We start from the raw sequence: 13,903 nt of genomic DNA, 5'->3' as shown, positions 1-13,903 counted from the left end.
CATGTGTTTTTCTTTCACAGTGAAGTTTCTGATGAGCCAATGTGCCATTGAAGGAGTGTCTAGACTTTTTTAGTTTGCTTATCAGTATAACTGCTTTACTAGAAAAGTAAAAATTTAAATCATTTGTATTGATGAAGCCTTGAGGTGTTGTCATTAATTTATTGAGAACAACAATAAAAAAAGAATATGCTAGAATAAATTATTTTTCTTTAAGCCTTATTGTGACTTTATCCCTTAGAAGTATTGACATTCATGTTTTTATTTTAATTTATCAGAGAGAAAATAGAAGATTTGTTACAGAGTGAAGAAAATAAGAATTTGGACTTAGACCCATGCACGGGGTTAGTTGCCCTGAATCTTTTCACGTCTTTTTGGGGAAAGGTAGATGATTTTTGACATGTGCTGTATTTGGCCTTGGTGAACAAAATAGGTCCAAAGTTGAACAAATAGGAACAAAATAGGCATGGGACAGATTGACATACCTCAGAGGGAAAGGACGGGGGAGATGGGAAGAGATTAACCAAAGAAATTACATACATATATCATAATCAATGGACACAGACAATAGTGTGGTAAAGGCCTGGAGTGGGGTAGGAGCTGGGAGGAAGGGAAAATTGGGGGACATCTGTAATACTGTCAACAATCCTATATAATAAAGAGGTAATATGCAAATTGACCATCACTCCAACACACAAGATGGCCGCCACAAGATGGCCAGCAGAGGAGGGCTATTGGAAGGGACCAGGCCTGCAGGGGAGGACAGTTAGGGGTGACTGGGCTGGCAGAGGAGGACAGTTGGTGGGGACCCAGGCCTGCAGGGGAGGGCAGTTGGGGGGACCAGGCCAGCAGGGGAGGACAGTTAGGGGTGACCAGGCTGGCAAGGGAGGGCAGTTGGGGGCGCCCAGGCTTGCAGGGGAGGGCAGTTGGGGGTGACAAGGCCTGCAGGGGAGGGCAGTTGGGGGGGACCAGGCCTGCAGGGGAGAGCAGTTGGGGGCTACTGGGCCGGCAGGGGAGGGCAGTTAGGGGCAAACAGGCTGGCAAGGGAGGGCAGTTAGGGGCGACCAGGCTGGCAAGGGAGGGCAGTTAGGGGTGATCGGGCCCATAGGGGAGGGCAGTTGGGGGCGACCAGGCTGGCAGGGGGGGCAGTTAGGGGCAATCGGGCCAGCAGGGGAGCAGTTAGGCGTCAATCAGGCTGGCAGGGGAGTGGTTACGGGGCCAATCAGGCAGGCAGGCAGGCGAGTGGTTGGGAGCTAGCAGTCCTGGATTGTGAGAGGGATCCCAGATTGGAGAGGGTGCACCAGGCCTCTAATAAAATAAAATGAGCAATAGAAAAATAAATAAAGACAGAACGAAACAAAAAACACTTTCATAAATAGTGTTTTTATTGTAGTCATACTCCCAAGATTTAAACACTAACTTTAACATTAATACAGTGGGTATGATAGTATATTGAGCACTGAATGAAAGCTTTGTCCCATCCTGGAGAGGCTAAAACTGTTGTGGAACTTTGGTTTATAAAGTTATGCTTAAGAGTGGCATAATTGTTTTAGCCTCAAGGAGTACTTAATTTATAAAGGCTTCAGAAGAGAAGAACTTATTCTCAGACTACTTCTATGCTTTTAATTTTTCTGTGGTAAAAAAAATCAGTGTTTCACAGAGTCAGTAACTTACACATCATACATTTTTCTTTGTGACTAGCTTCACAAAAGTGTTTAAGTGCATCTGTCTACCTTAACTCTGTATAAGCCACAGGAAGTAAAACTTTGGTTAGACAGGAACTCCAACCTCTTCTATAAAGGTAGTATAATAATATTAAAGAACACTTCGATGAAGGCAAGTGGTGAGGAATCCTCACACCTCAAACATCCTGCCCATTTTTTAAAAAATATTTTTTATTTTTTATTGATATCAGAGAGGAAGGGAGAGGGAGAGAGAGACAAACATTAGTGATGATAGAGAATCATTGATCAGCTGCCTCCCGCACACCTCCTACTGGGAATTGAGCCCAAACCCTGGGCATGTGCCCTGACTCCCTGGTTCATAGGTCGACGTTCAACCGCTGAGCCACGTCTGCCAGGCATCCTGCCCATTTTTGTTTACATATTACCTGTCACTTTTATTGAAGTTTTTAAAAAAAATTAAATGTCTTTCCCTACCAGTGCTTGATCAATTAGGATTTTCTTTTAATAAGCCAAGACCAATATCTTTTTGTTTTTGTTTTTATAGGTTCCAAAGAAAACTAATTTATCAAACTTTGAACTGGAAGTAAGTGTTTATATTATATGCAAGAATTCTGTGAGGGACCCAGGATTTAAAAACGAAATATAATCTCTTAGCTCTCATTTCATTTATAGAATTCTGTACTTGGTGATTTGACCATTTTAAATTATTGTGCAGTGCTTTATTTTACTTCCCCCTATTTTCTTTCTTTTTTGTTAAATATGTTCTTATTGATTTCAGAAAGAGGAAGGGAGAAGGGGAGAGAGATAGAAACATCAATGATGAGAGAGAATCATTAATCGGCTGCCTCCTCCATACCCCTTACTATGTCTGAAACCCAGGCATGTGCTCTGACCGGGGATCTAACTGTGACCTGGTTCATGGGTAGACGCTCAACTACTGAGCCACACTAGCCAGGCTATGTCCCCCTATTTTCTTTTCTTTTTTTTTTTTTAATATATTTTATTGATTTTTTACAGAGAGGAAGGAAGAGGGATAGATAGTCAGAAACATTGATGAGAGAGAAACATCGATCAGCTGCCTCTTGCACACCTCCTACTGGGGATGTGCCCGCAACCAAGTTACATGCCCTTGACCGGAATCGAACCTGGGACCTTTCAGTCCGCAGGCTGACGCTCTATCCACTGAGTCAAACCGGTTTTGGCTCCCCCTATTTTCTTAAGTTGAATACCCACTTAATTAATTTTGTTTGTTATTGCTTTAAAATTTTTTAAAAATTGATTTTAGAGAGAGGGAGAGAAAAACATTGATTTGTTGTTCTACTTATTTATGCACTCATTGGTTGCTTCTTGGACTTCTTGTATGTGTCCTGACCAGGGATCAAACCTGCAACCTTGACATATTGGGACAATGCTGTAACTAACTGAGCTACCAGGTCAGGGCAATGTTATTGTTTTTTGTGTGTTCTTTTTTTTTGTTTTTTGTTTTGTTAATCCTCACCTGAGGATATTTTTTCTATTGATTTTTAGAGAGAGTGGAAGGGAGGAAGGAAGGAGGAGAAAGAGAGAAAAACATCGATGTGAGAGAGACACATAAATTGGTTGCCTCCCACACACATGTGCAACCCAGATATGTGCCCTTGATGGGGAATTGAACCTGTGACTCTAGTGTGTGATCTTATGTTCTGACTATTGAGAAACACCAGCCAGGGCTTTTTAATAGATGCTTTAAAGCCTTTTAAAATTTATTTTAATTATCCTTTGGCTTTACTCTGTTAAATTCTGGGTGGTGTAGTGTTTTTGTTCTTTGAAAGTATACTATAAAAATTTGGTTTTAAGACCAAGGAAATACTCAGCTGAATTCTTTTTTAAAACAATATATTTTTATTGATTTCAGAGAGAAAGGGAGAGTGAGAGAGATAGAAACATCAATGATGAGAGAGAATTACTGATCGGTTGTCTCTTGCACACCCCATATTGGGGATTGAGCCCGCAACTCAGGCATATGCTCTGACCAGAATCAAACCGTGACCTGGTTCATAAGTCGATGCTCAACCACTGAGCCACACCAGCCGGGGTTAATTATTTTTCTAAAGCAGAGGTTAGACCATGGATGGGTTTTAGGAGGTCTGTAAATCCCCTGAAATATTATCTAAAATTTTGTGTGTGTATTTGTCTGAGGATGTTTCCTTTGGTTTCATTCTGTTTTCAAGTGAATCTGCAACCCCCAAATTGCACATTAATGTTAGACAGTTTGATGTTTGCATTTGACTTTGTTTGGGGTTCTTATTCTTCCATTAGAATCTGTCAGTGACAAGTATACTGGAAATTTACTTTGAACATAGTAGGAAAGGTTCTTGTCCTTTTGATCAGGCTCCCTTTCTTTCATATTATCCTTGCAACTTAATTCATGTGGGTTCCAGATCCCTCTTCTTGGCTGGTACAGACTACCATGCCAAACTACAGAGTTACTAATCTCAAACCTTTTGTGTGTGTGCCCATACAATCTAAAAAGACCTTCAAAATCAGTTAGGAAATTAACGTTATTATATTTGGGAGAAAGATTTGACTGTGCGGTAATGAGTTGACAGTATTATGTGATGTAAGACATTTCAGAAAATGCTGAAGCCCTAAAACAATTTGAAATCAGATACATTCCTGTGTGTTTAAGAGCAAAAATAGAGGATCATTTAGCAGCTGAAATATTATGGACTAGGTTTTATCATAGTAATACTTATTTCATATTTAATTAAATTATAGCTATATAGTTGCTTTTCAAATACTTATGGTGGTAGCTGTTATTTTCTACTCTACTGATGTGATGTGTTCTTCCTTTTCTTTAGGTACCCCAAAGGCATTCACGTTGAGACTTTAGAAACTGAAAAGGTAACCTCAAGAGTTATCCAGGGCTAACAAACACATGCAATGGTACACTGATATGTCAAAAGTCGGAATTCACTTCTTGGTCCTGCTATTTATGAGCTGGGTGACCTTTAGCTAGTCCTTTAACTGCTTTAAGCCTCATTTTCCTCATTTGTACATGAGCATGGTAATGCTGATCTATAATGCTTCTTTATGCTGATCCAGTGGGAGTGAGCAGGCTTTGTAAATTTGAAAGCATGCAAATGTTAGTACATGCTCTAATTAAAGCATTCCTGTTATGTGGACAAGCAAAATTAAAGTTTAGAATTTAGGCCATAATTGTATGCATAAGTATTGTCATGTATTCCCAAGGTGTACTGACAGAACTGTAATGGGTAATGGTGGGTTGATGATGGGTTCCTTTTGCAAAATTTTAGAATTTTAGAATTTAGTTGTTGCTCTAAAGTCGGATGTCAAATTATATAAAAGTCTAGAGGCCCAGTGCACGAATTTGTGCATGGGTGGGGTTCCTTGGCTTGGCAGGCAATTGGGGCTGATCAGGGCCATCTCGCCCAGTCCCGATTAGGGATAGCTGGCCGCGGGGAGGGACCGCAGGAGGTTGGCTGGGCATGGGAGGTTGGCTGTGGGAGCGCACTGACCACCAGGGGGCAGCTTCTGCATTGAGCGTCTGCCTCCTGGTGGTCAGTGCTTGTCATAGTGGCCAATTGTTAGGTTGACCAGTCGTAATGGTTGCTTAGGCTTTTATACGCATAGATTAAGTGAATTAAGAAACAATCGTGCTAGAAGATAAATCTCAAACTTTGACATAGGAGGTGTTATGGTGTGTTTAATTGATAAAAAATGCAATATATGAGGAAGAAGGAATCTGATAAATTATTAGAAAATCCAGGATTTTTTTATGTTCATGAAATATGATGTAGAAACTTTATTTTAAAACTGTTTAGAAATTCATGTTTAGATGCAATGTAATTTCTTAGTGTTTATCTTGAAAAGTGTCCTATTCTCACAGTCTGTTGATAATTTTTTTAAAATATATTTTTATTGATTTCAGAGAGGAAGGGAGAGAGAGAGAGAGAAACATCAATGATGATAGGGAATCATTGATTGGCCACCTCCTGCACAGCCCCTACTGGGGATCGAGCCGACCACCCGGGCATGTGCCCTTGACCAGAATTGAACCTGGGACCCTTCATTCTGCAAGCTGACGCTCTTATCCACTGAGCCAAACCAGCTAGGGCTATTGATACTTTGAATTCTGTTGGGTTGGATTAATAAACCATGGGAAATTGTCATGGAAACATAGAAGCAGGATTTTAATGCATCAACTCAACTTTTGGTGGCATTAAAAATCCTTTCAGTGTTTTTAGCCCATGAAAGACATGAAGTGATAAAAATGATAAGTTCTCATGGTAGCAGAATTCGTAATTTTTTGGGTCAAGTTGCTTCCAGAAAATTGTATGTTGGCTTTATGTCTTTTAGAAAGAGCGATACATAGTTGTCAGCAAAGTAGATGAAGAAGAACGCAAAAGAAGAGAGCAGCAGAAACATGCTAAAGAACAGGTAATTGAGTTACATTCATTTCCTTTGGGGGAGAAATGACACCCAAAGGAAATAACTTTCTCTATATTTATAGATCATATGTTGGATTCAATTTAATGATTAGTTTTCTACGATAGAAAAATTGAATTGGTAGGAAAATCTAGAATAGAACAAGGGGAACTTAAGTATTTAGACATAGCCAACAAAGTGAGTCTGACATGGTTGACCAATATTCCCTTATATGAAGCAGTCTTGAAAAAAGTGTTTTTGATTATCATTGGGATTATGTGCCATTATTCTTCATTGCCTATTAACTAATACCGCTATGTCTGATTTCAAGCAAGTTACTAGTTTTACTACAACAAAGTTTAGAATATATGATTTGACAGATTAGGATGATATGGTCATATTTGTGTTGTTGGAACATCACCTTGATTGCTATTTGGAGATTGGATTTGAGAAAGACTAGAACAGCCGTGGGCAAACTATGGCCCACGGGCCGGATCCGGCCCGTTCGGCTGTTCTATCCGGCCCTCAGAGCCGAAAGAGCGGAGGGTTCTCTTGCTCTCCCCTCCGCTCCTTTACTTTGAATTTATATTAGTTCACACAAACACTCCATCCATGCTTTTGTTCCGGCCCTCTGGTCCAGTTTAAGAACCCATTGTGGCCCTCGAGTCAAAAAGTTTGCCCACCCCTGTACTAGAAGCAGGGATGCCTGTTAAGCTGTGGTGTAACATAGCTAAGAGATACCAGTGATTTGGAATAGGGTAGTTAGTAGTAGTTTAGATGAAATCTGGAGATATTTAGAAGGTATAATCAGTGAATTTGTGATTGGTTGTGGGTGGTGAAAGAGGAAAAGAGAAGGAAGATGCTGATGCTCAAGCTTGACATTTGAGCAACTGGGTAGACTGATGTCAGTTCACTTAGATGGAGTGGGCTTGAATGATATTGGTGGGGGGACACAGGTAGAGTAGGGTTTTTTGTGTGTGGGTGCATGTCAAACTGACAGATATATAAGGTTGGGCCACATCTGACTGATTCAACCAGTAAAGACAAAATAAGCCATTTTGAGATTTAGATGTTTTATTACTTACATAGAGAAGGAAGATCAGCCAAAGGTGCCAGCTGCATGTGGTCCTTGTTCCATACACAAAAAGACAACACTGAAAAAAAAGGGGCCAGATGGCTGCAACATGAATTGTGGATACCTCATTATTAAGGAGCCAATTCTAGATTGCAGCCAGGTGCTTTCATATTCTGCAGCTCTCTTCTGACAAGGGTAGGGTGGTGGTGGTGTGGTGAGGCAGAAAGTCCCAAGCCTCATCAGAATCTGGGAGGCAGTGAGAAACTATCTCAGCCTCCTGGGACAGAGGGAGGTTTGTGGGAGATGGCATATTAGCAACTCCTTGCAAGCTTCTGCCTCACATCCTTTCTTCCTGGGTTGTTTCACAAAGATGCAGATTACTTGCAGCTCAAGCCTTTGCCTGTGTGGCCTATTTGGATATGTGTAGGGTCACCAGGGTCTTTGGAACATCCAAGGGTAGGTGTCCTGTAGGCAGAGTTGTCATTCTGGAGCATAGTACAGAGGGCTAGACTTGATTGTTGTTGGCAGAGAGACTGGGACTGGATTAGAGCACCTACAGCGTGTAGGAGGGATGAGAAGAGGACTTAGTGTAGGATTCTGAAGACCACCAGCATTTAAATGATAGAAGTAGAAAAATGCACCAGGAGATTATTGTGACACAGCAGCCAAGGGAAGGGAGTGTTTGAAGAAGGGGATGTCAACAGTGTCTGATACTCTAGAGAAGGGTAAGGATGTGGTCATTGGGTTTAGTCTTGGGATTTTTTTTTCTTTTTAAAATATTCTTTAAAAATGTACTTTCATTGTGGTAAAATAACACAAAATTTACCATCGTAACTATTTTTAATTGTACAATATCATAGTGTTACATACATTCAGATTGTTGTGTAACCATCAGCACATCCATCTCCAGAAGTCTTTTCATCCTGCAAAACTGAACTCTGTACCCATTAGCTCCCCATTTCTCCCTCTTACCAGCTCCAGGTACTTTCTGTCTCTGAATTTGACTACTCTAGGTACCTCATATAAGTGGAATTATACAGTATTACTGTCTTATTTCACATAGCGTAAAGTCCTCAAGGTTTATCCATTTTATAGTGTGTATCAGAATTCCTTTCTTTTTTGAGGCTCAATAATATCCCATTTGTATACCACATTTTCTTTATCCATTCACCACATTTTCTTTATTCATTTGTCGATGAACACTTGGGTTGCTTCAACCCTTTTGTTCTTGTGAATAATGCTACTATGAACATAGGTGTACAAGTATTTCTGAGTTCTTTCTTTTATTAAAAATATATTTTTATTGATTTCAGAGATGAAGGGAGAGGGACAGAGAGTTAGAAACAGCAATGATGAGAGAATTGTCGATCAGCTGCCTCCTGCACACCCCACACTGGGGATTGAGCCCCCACCTAGGCATGTGCCCCTGGCCAGGAATTGAACCCTGACCTCCTGGTTCATAGGTTGATGCTCAACCACCGAGCCACACTGGCTGGATGAGTCCTTTGGTGTATATGCCCAGAAGTGGAATTGTTGGATCAAATAGAAATTCTGTTTAATTTTTTGAGGAACTGCCATATTGTTTTCCATAGTGACTATACCACTTTACATTCCCACCGACAGGTCACAAGTGTTCCAATTTCTAGTAATACTAGTTAGCTTTGGGAGTCATTTAAAGAGGTGAGCAGTTTCATTGAGGGTGATGCCAGAGAGCAGAAGGCTGCAAGTACCTGGGAGTTAAACTGGAGCTAGTTAGTGGAGGAAAGTTTTAAAGTAATTTATATGTAAAGAGATAAGAAGAAGGGAGAGTAAATAGTTGCTTGGAGCTTAGAGTTAAGGAAGGGGTTTCAAGATAGGAGAGAAATGAAGCCTATTTAAACACTGTTAGGAAGGAAATAGGAAAGAAAAAACTGAGTGGGGATGAGTTTCAGAATGCTGTACTATAAAAATTTTATAAAAATACTTTCAATAAGGAGCAAAATCAAGAAATGAGAGCCTGGCCGGTGTGGCTCGATGGTTGAGCATTGACCCATGAACCTGGAGATCACAGATTCCAGGTCAGGGCACATGCCAGGGTTGCCAGCTCGATCCCCAGTAGGGGGTGTGCAGGAAGCAGCCAACCAATGATTCTCTCTCATCATTGATGCTTCTCTCTCTCCCTCTCCCTTCCTCTCTAAAATCAATAAAAACATTTAAAAAAAGGATTATGGGAATGCTGTTTTGATCTCTTGACTGCTGGATGGATGTCCTAAAAATTTAATTCAGTATTGAATTCGGCCGGCAGGTGGCAGCTTTTAAAGGTTTGTGTTTTTATGATGGCTTGATAGACTTGGAAATTGTAACAAGTGATGGGAAGTGATGGTAAGCCCCAGGCACTGTTATTTTAGTAACTAATGAATAATTTGCCACCTGCTCATTCAACTTTCTAAAACAGAATAAAGGAATACCATAAATCATTTCAGATGCAGTTGTTAGGGATGATAGATGCAAAATAGGTGAAACTAAAGCTAACGCACTATAAAATTTCAGTGCTTTTTTTTTTGGCTAGGGCAGTTGTCGGCAAACTCATTAGTCAACGGAGCCAAATATCATCAGTACAACGATTGAAATTTCTTTTCAGAGCCAAATTTTTAAAACTTAAACTTCTTCTAACGCCACTTCTTCAAAATAGACTCGCCCAGGCCGTGGTATTTTGTGGAAGAGCCACACTCAAGGGGCCAAAGAGCTGCATATGGCTCGTGAGCCGCAGTTTGCCACTGGGCAAATATAGGAATATAGTAAGTGAGTAGTTTTTTTGTTTGTTTTAAATTAGGAAGAACTGAATGATGCTGTGGGATTTTCTAGAGTCATTCATGCCATTGCTAATTCGGTAAGTGAACTGAACTTTTTGTTTTTAACTAGATTCCAGAACATAACATTGAAGGTGAAATGCCTAGTTATCATTACAAATTAATCATTTGGTTATATTTAGAGTGTTTACCTGGTAGGGAGGAAAATGTTAGAACTTCATAAAGGTAGATTGTTGTTATGATATGCTTGTTTTGACATAATTGCTGTCACCATTTTTTAATCCAAAGCATTTTTTTAGAAAACTTTTCTTATAAATGCATAGGAGGATTATAATATGAGGTCCTTATATGGCTATATGAAACCAGTATTTATTATTTTCAAAACCAATAAGAAGTAGGATAAAAAAATAAGGAACATAGGGTGACACAATCAGGTGTTTGAAGGTGTTTTTTCCCCTTAATTAGAAGAATCTAAAGGATGAAAAAATAATTGTCTGTGTCGAGTTATTCTGCATACTGTAATGGAATCTTATATTGTATAGCCTAAATAATATTTGATATTTTAAAATGTGTTTGAGACATCCAAGGGTGTTTACCATTTATGTAAATGTGCTAGAGGGTTCTGTGGTATATATGATAGACATTTTTTCTTGTTTTCTAAGTCCTTTTGGAAAAGAGGCATCCACATGTTGAATAGATAAACTGGATCATGCTGCTGGCGGTTTTATGAATTACATATCCAAGTCAGACTGCTTGCTTGGATTCTAAAGTTCATTTCTTTCCTTGAGTAGTTGGCCTTGGGAGAAGGACTCATTTCCCTGAAAAGGATTCGTCTTGTCCCTAAGATGTTGCACTTTGCATCAGAAGCTTTAAGGCCGTAGAGACCCTCTCAGAGTTTCATGGCTGTCTCACCACTGTCTTCAACTGGGGGTAAATAGAAATTACAGAAGAGGGCTGGCTCCTAGGAGTTCCTTCTCTAAAGTAAGCAAGATTATCAGAATGGAATAGTAAGTTGGATGAGCCTGGAGGGAAAGATGGGAGTCTCTTCAGAAGTGGCTAAGATCACAGGTATCTAGAAAAGCAGAGTTTCTGGATACATTTGCTCACCTTATACACACTTAGCCAGCAGACTTCAGATAAGTAGTTGGCTTGACTGAGGCTGACCCTAAAGAACAGGGATGTGGGACATCAGTAGGCTTTGAGTTCTCTTGTAGCATTCATTATAGTTTAGTTAGCTGGGACATTTGTTCACCTTGTACAAATTCAGATACCACATCTTGCTGTGTTTCTGTTGTTTCCTCTCTTGTCTTCCACAGAATAATTCATAGTATGTTGCTGACCTTTGATAGTTTATGTCACATACCATACTATGAAAAAAAGCCTTATTTATTAGTGATGCAGATGTTTAAAATTTAAAAGTTACATGTCTTAAAAATGCTAACATGTTAGGTTAAGCTCTGTAAAGCTAATGAACAGTAAATACTCTTAAATATTTATGTCATACCAAGTTCTTTTCCTGTCACCTTAGTAGTAAATCTATGTTTTCTACAGTTTTAAAAACCATATTTTTACTGACTTTACACTTACAGCAAAGTTGCAAAAATAGTACAGAGTTTCCATGTGTTCCTCACCTAGCTACTCCTAATGTCAACATCTTATATAGCCATATAGTTATCAGAACCAGAGAAATAACATTGGCACAATATTATAAATTAAACTGTAGACCTTATTTGAATTTCACCAGTTTTTCCACTAAGTATTTTCTGTTGATGATTTTATCAAGGATCCCACATTACATTTACTTGTTATTTCTCATTAGTCTTCTGCAGTCTGTAACCTTGATATTTTTTAAACAGTATTGCTTGCATTTTGTCAAATCTTCCTTAGTCTGGATTTATCTGATCTTTTGTATGATTGGACTGAGGATACTAGTATACAGTTTATACAAGAATACCACTGAAATGGTGGTTCAAAGTGTTGACCTTAATCACTTGCTTAAGGTGGTATCTGCTAGACTTGTACACTGTGAAGTGATTACTTTTCCCTTTGTGGGTAATAAATATCTCGGGAGAGATATTTGAGCCTATGAAAATCTGTTTTTTTCTCAAAGTTTTGCCCACTAATGCAGCATCTATCAGTGGATCTTACCTGCAGCCATTATTACTCTGATGTTGTATGGCGAGTTTGTATTTTCCTCTTTCTACATTTGTTCTTGGAATTCTTTTATAAGGAAGAGCTATCCTTCTCCCCTGTTTATTTAATAATTTAAAAAATGTATGAGTATGGACTCGGGGAAATATATTTATCCTACAGATTATAATGTAGTATTTTTATTATTTATACTAGAGGCCCAGTGCACAAAATTCGTGCCTGGTAGGGTCTCTAGTGGCTGCTGGCTCCTGGCTGCTGGCTGGGTACCCCTTTCCTTCCCCCGGCTAGCCCTGTCCCCTTGTTGAACTCCTGGACGAACTCCCGGTCAAGGGGACAATTTGCATACTACACTTTTATTATATAGGATTGTTTTTCAACTTGTACCACCTTTGACATCTAGTCATGATACCGTTTTTGTAGTTCTTTTCTTCCCAGCCTCCTTCATTTGTAATATAGTTAGGTATTCATTTATAATATAGTTAGGTTTTATTAGTGTTAGTATTCCATATTGGATTTCCTCCACATCTTTTCTATAGTTTCAATCAGTACTTGATATTTTAGCATTGAATTAGGTATTCAGAATGTGCAGAAACACTGAGCCTAAAGGACAGCTTGTCTGTTAGATTTGGGATATTTTATATAGAATTATTTATTTCAAATAATTACGTTTAGCCCTATGAGTCAAGGAATGTTACTCTAAAGGTCCACTGGGACATGGTAAAAAGCTCCACTATAGTGACCTGATGCTTTATGTTAAAAGCTAGAGGCCCAATGCATGAATTTGTGTAAGGGGCTCGGCCCTCCCAGCCCCGGGTGCCTCCGCCCTTACAGCCCTGGATGCCTCAGCCCTCGTAACCCCAGCTGTCTCGTGGCCCCGTGGCCCTGCCCACTGGTTGTTCTGGAAGGTCGTTCCGGAAGGTTGTTCCATCATCTGGTCTAATTAGCATATTAGTTTTTTTTATTATATAGGATTATATAAGATGGTGTCACCTGGCTAGCTAAATCTAAGTTGATATTCCATTTTGGTAGTTTAATTTTTATCAAAATGGAGTGAACTTATTGCATACATGTTGTACTTTAGTTGGTTGAAAAGCAATGATTTTATTGAAAATGGTATTTAAGAACATGCCCATGAATTTTGACATAAATGATAAAGGAAATGAAAATTCATTTTGTTTATTATAATTAGAAAGTCATTTTTATCTTTTAGCATTGTTATGAATGTATCTTTTAAAAATAAATGAGTTGTTTTAAAGAACACAGTTCTAAAGTAGGTATTTGGAGTTTGTTCACAAATTATTTGATAGTGCAAGGGACTTAGTGTTTTCAGATTTTACCTTTTTAACTTGAACTCCTCAATCAAAATTTAGTACTCCTGATTTTTGTGGGTGGCAAGATTAATAAAAATTAGAGAAGAAGATCAATGAAATTAAAACCATTTGGAGCTTTTATTTTGCATTCTATATTTAACACCCCAAAATTGAAAAAGGATGAAGCCAACCCTAATTTTCTTATTTGTGTATATTTACGATTATTTTTAATGTGGTAAAATAAGTTTAGTAGAAAATCCTCATGGATTTTCACTCTCCATCCCCACTATAATTTTGTACCAGGACGTCTTTTTCCTAACCTTGACTTTCTTTAGGGAAAACTTATTATTGGACACAATATGCTCTTGGATGTTATGCACACAGTTCATCAGTTCTGCTGTCCTCTGCCTGAGGTAAGTGACTTGTCAGCCTGTGTTGAAAATTCATGGTTCTTTATTGCTGAGTGAG

At 39.1% G+C, this 13,903-nt stretch overlaps 1 protein-coding gene across 4 annotated transcripts in view; it reads left to right on the top strand.

Moving 5' to 3' along the window:
* PARN (poly(A)-specific ribonuclease) overlaps nt 1–13,903 on the top strand; it is a 176,704-nt gene that overhangs the window by 14,007 nt on the left and 148,794 nt on the right. For all 4 annotated transcript variants that reach the window (XM_080679022.1, XM_080679023.1, XM_080679024.1 and 1 more), the window contains exons 8-13: nt 276–341; nt 2,227–2,265; nt 4,523–4,565; nt 6,042–6,122; nt 9,998–10,054; nt 13,771–13,848. In XM_080679022.1, coding sequence (XP_080535148.1) covers nt 276–341; nt 2,227–2,265; nt 4,523–4,565; nt 6,042–6,122; nt 9,998–10,054; nt 13,771–13,848 — 364 coding nt within the window. The remainder of the gene's footprint in view (nt 1–275; nt 342–2,226; nt 2,266–4,522; nt 4,566–6,041; nt 6,123–9,997; nt 10,055–13,770; nt 13,849–13,903) is intronic.

The sequence above is a fragment of the Plecotus auritus genome (assembly GCF_963455305.1).
Source record: "Plecotus auritus genome assembly, chromosome: 7".
NCBI classification, from domain to species: domain Eukaryota; kingdom Metazoa; phylum Chordata; class Mammalia; order Chiroptera; family Vespertilionidae; genus Plecotus; species Plecotus auritus.
The sequence above is the reverse complement of the archived record's forward strand: the minus strand, read 5'-3'. Positions and strand labels throughout refer to the sequence as shown.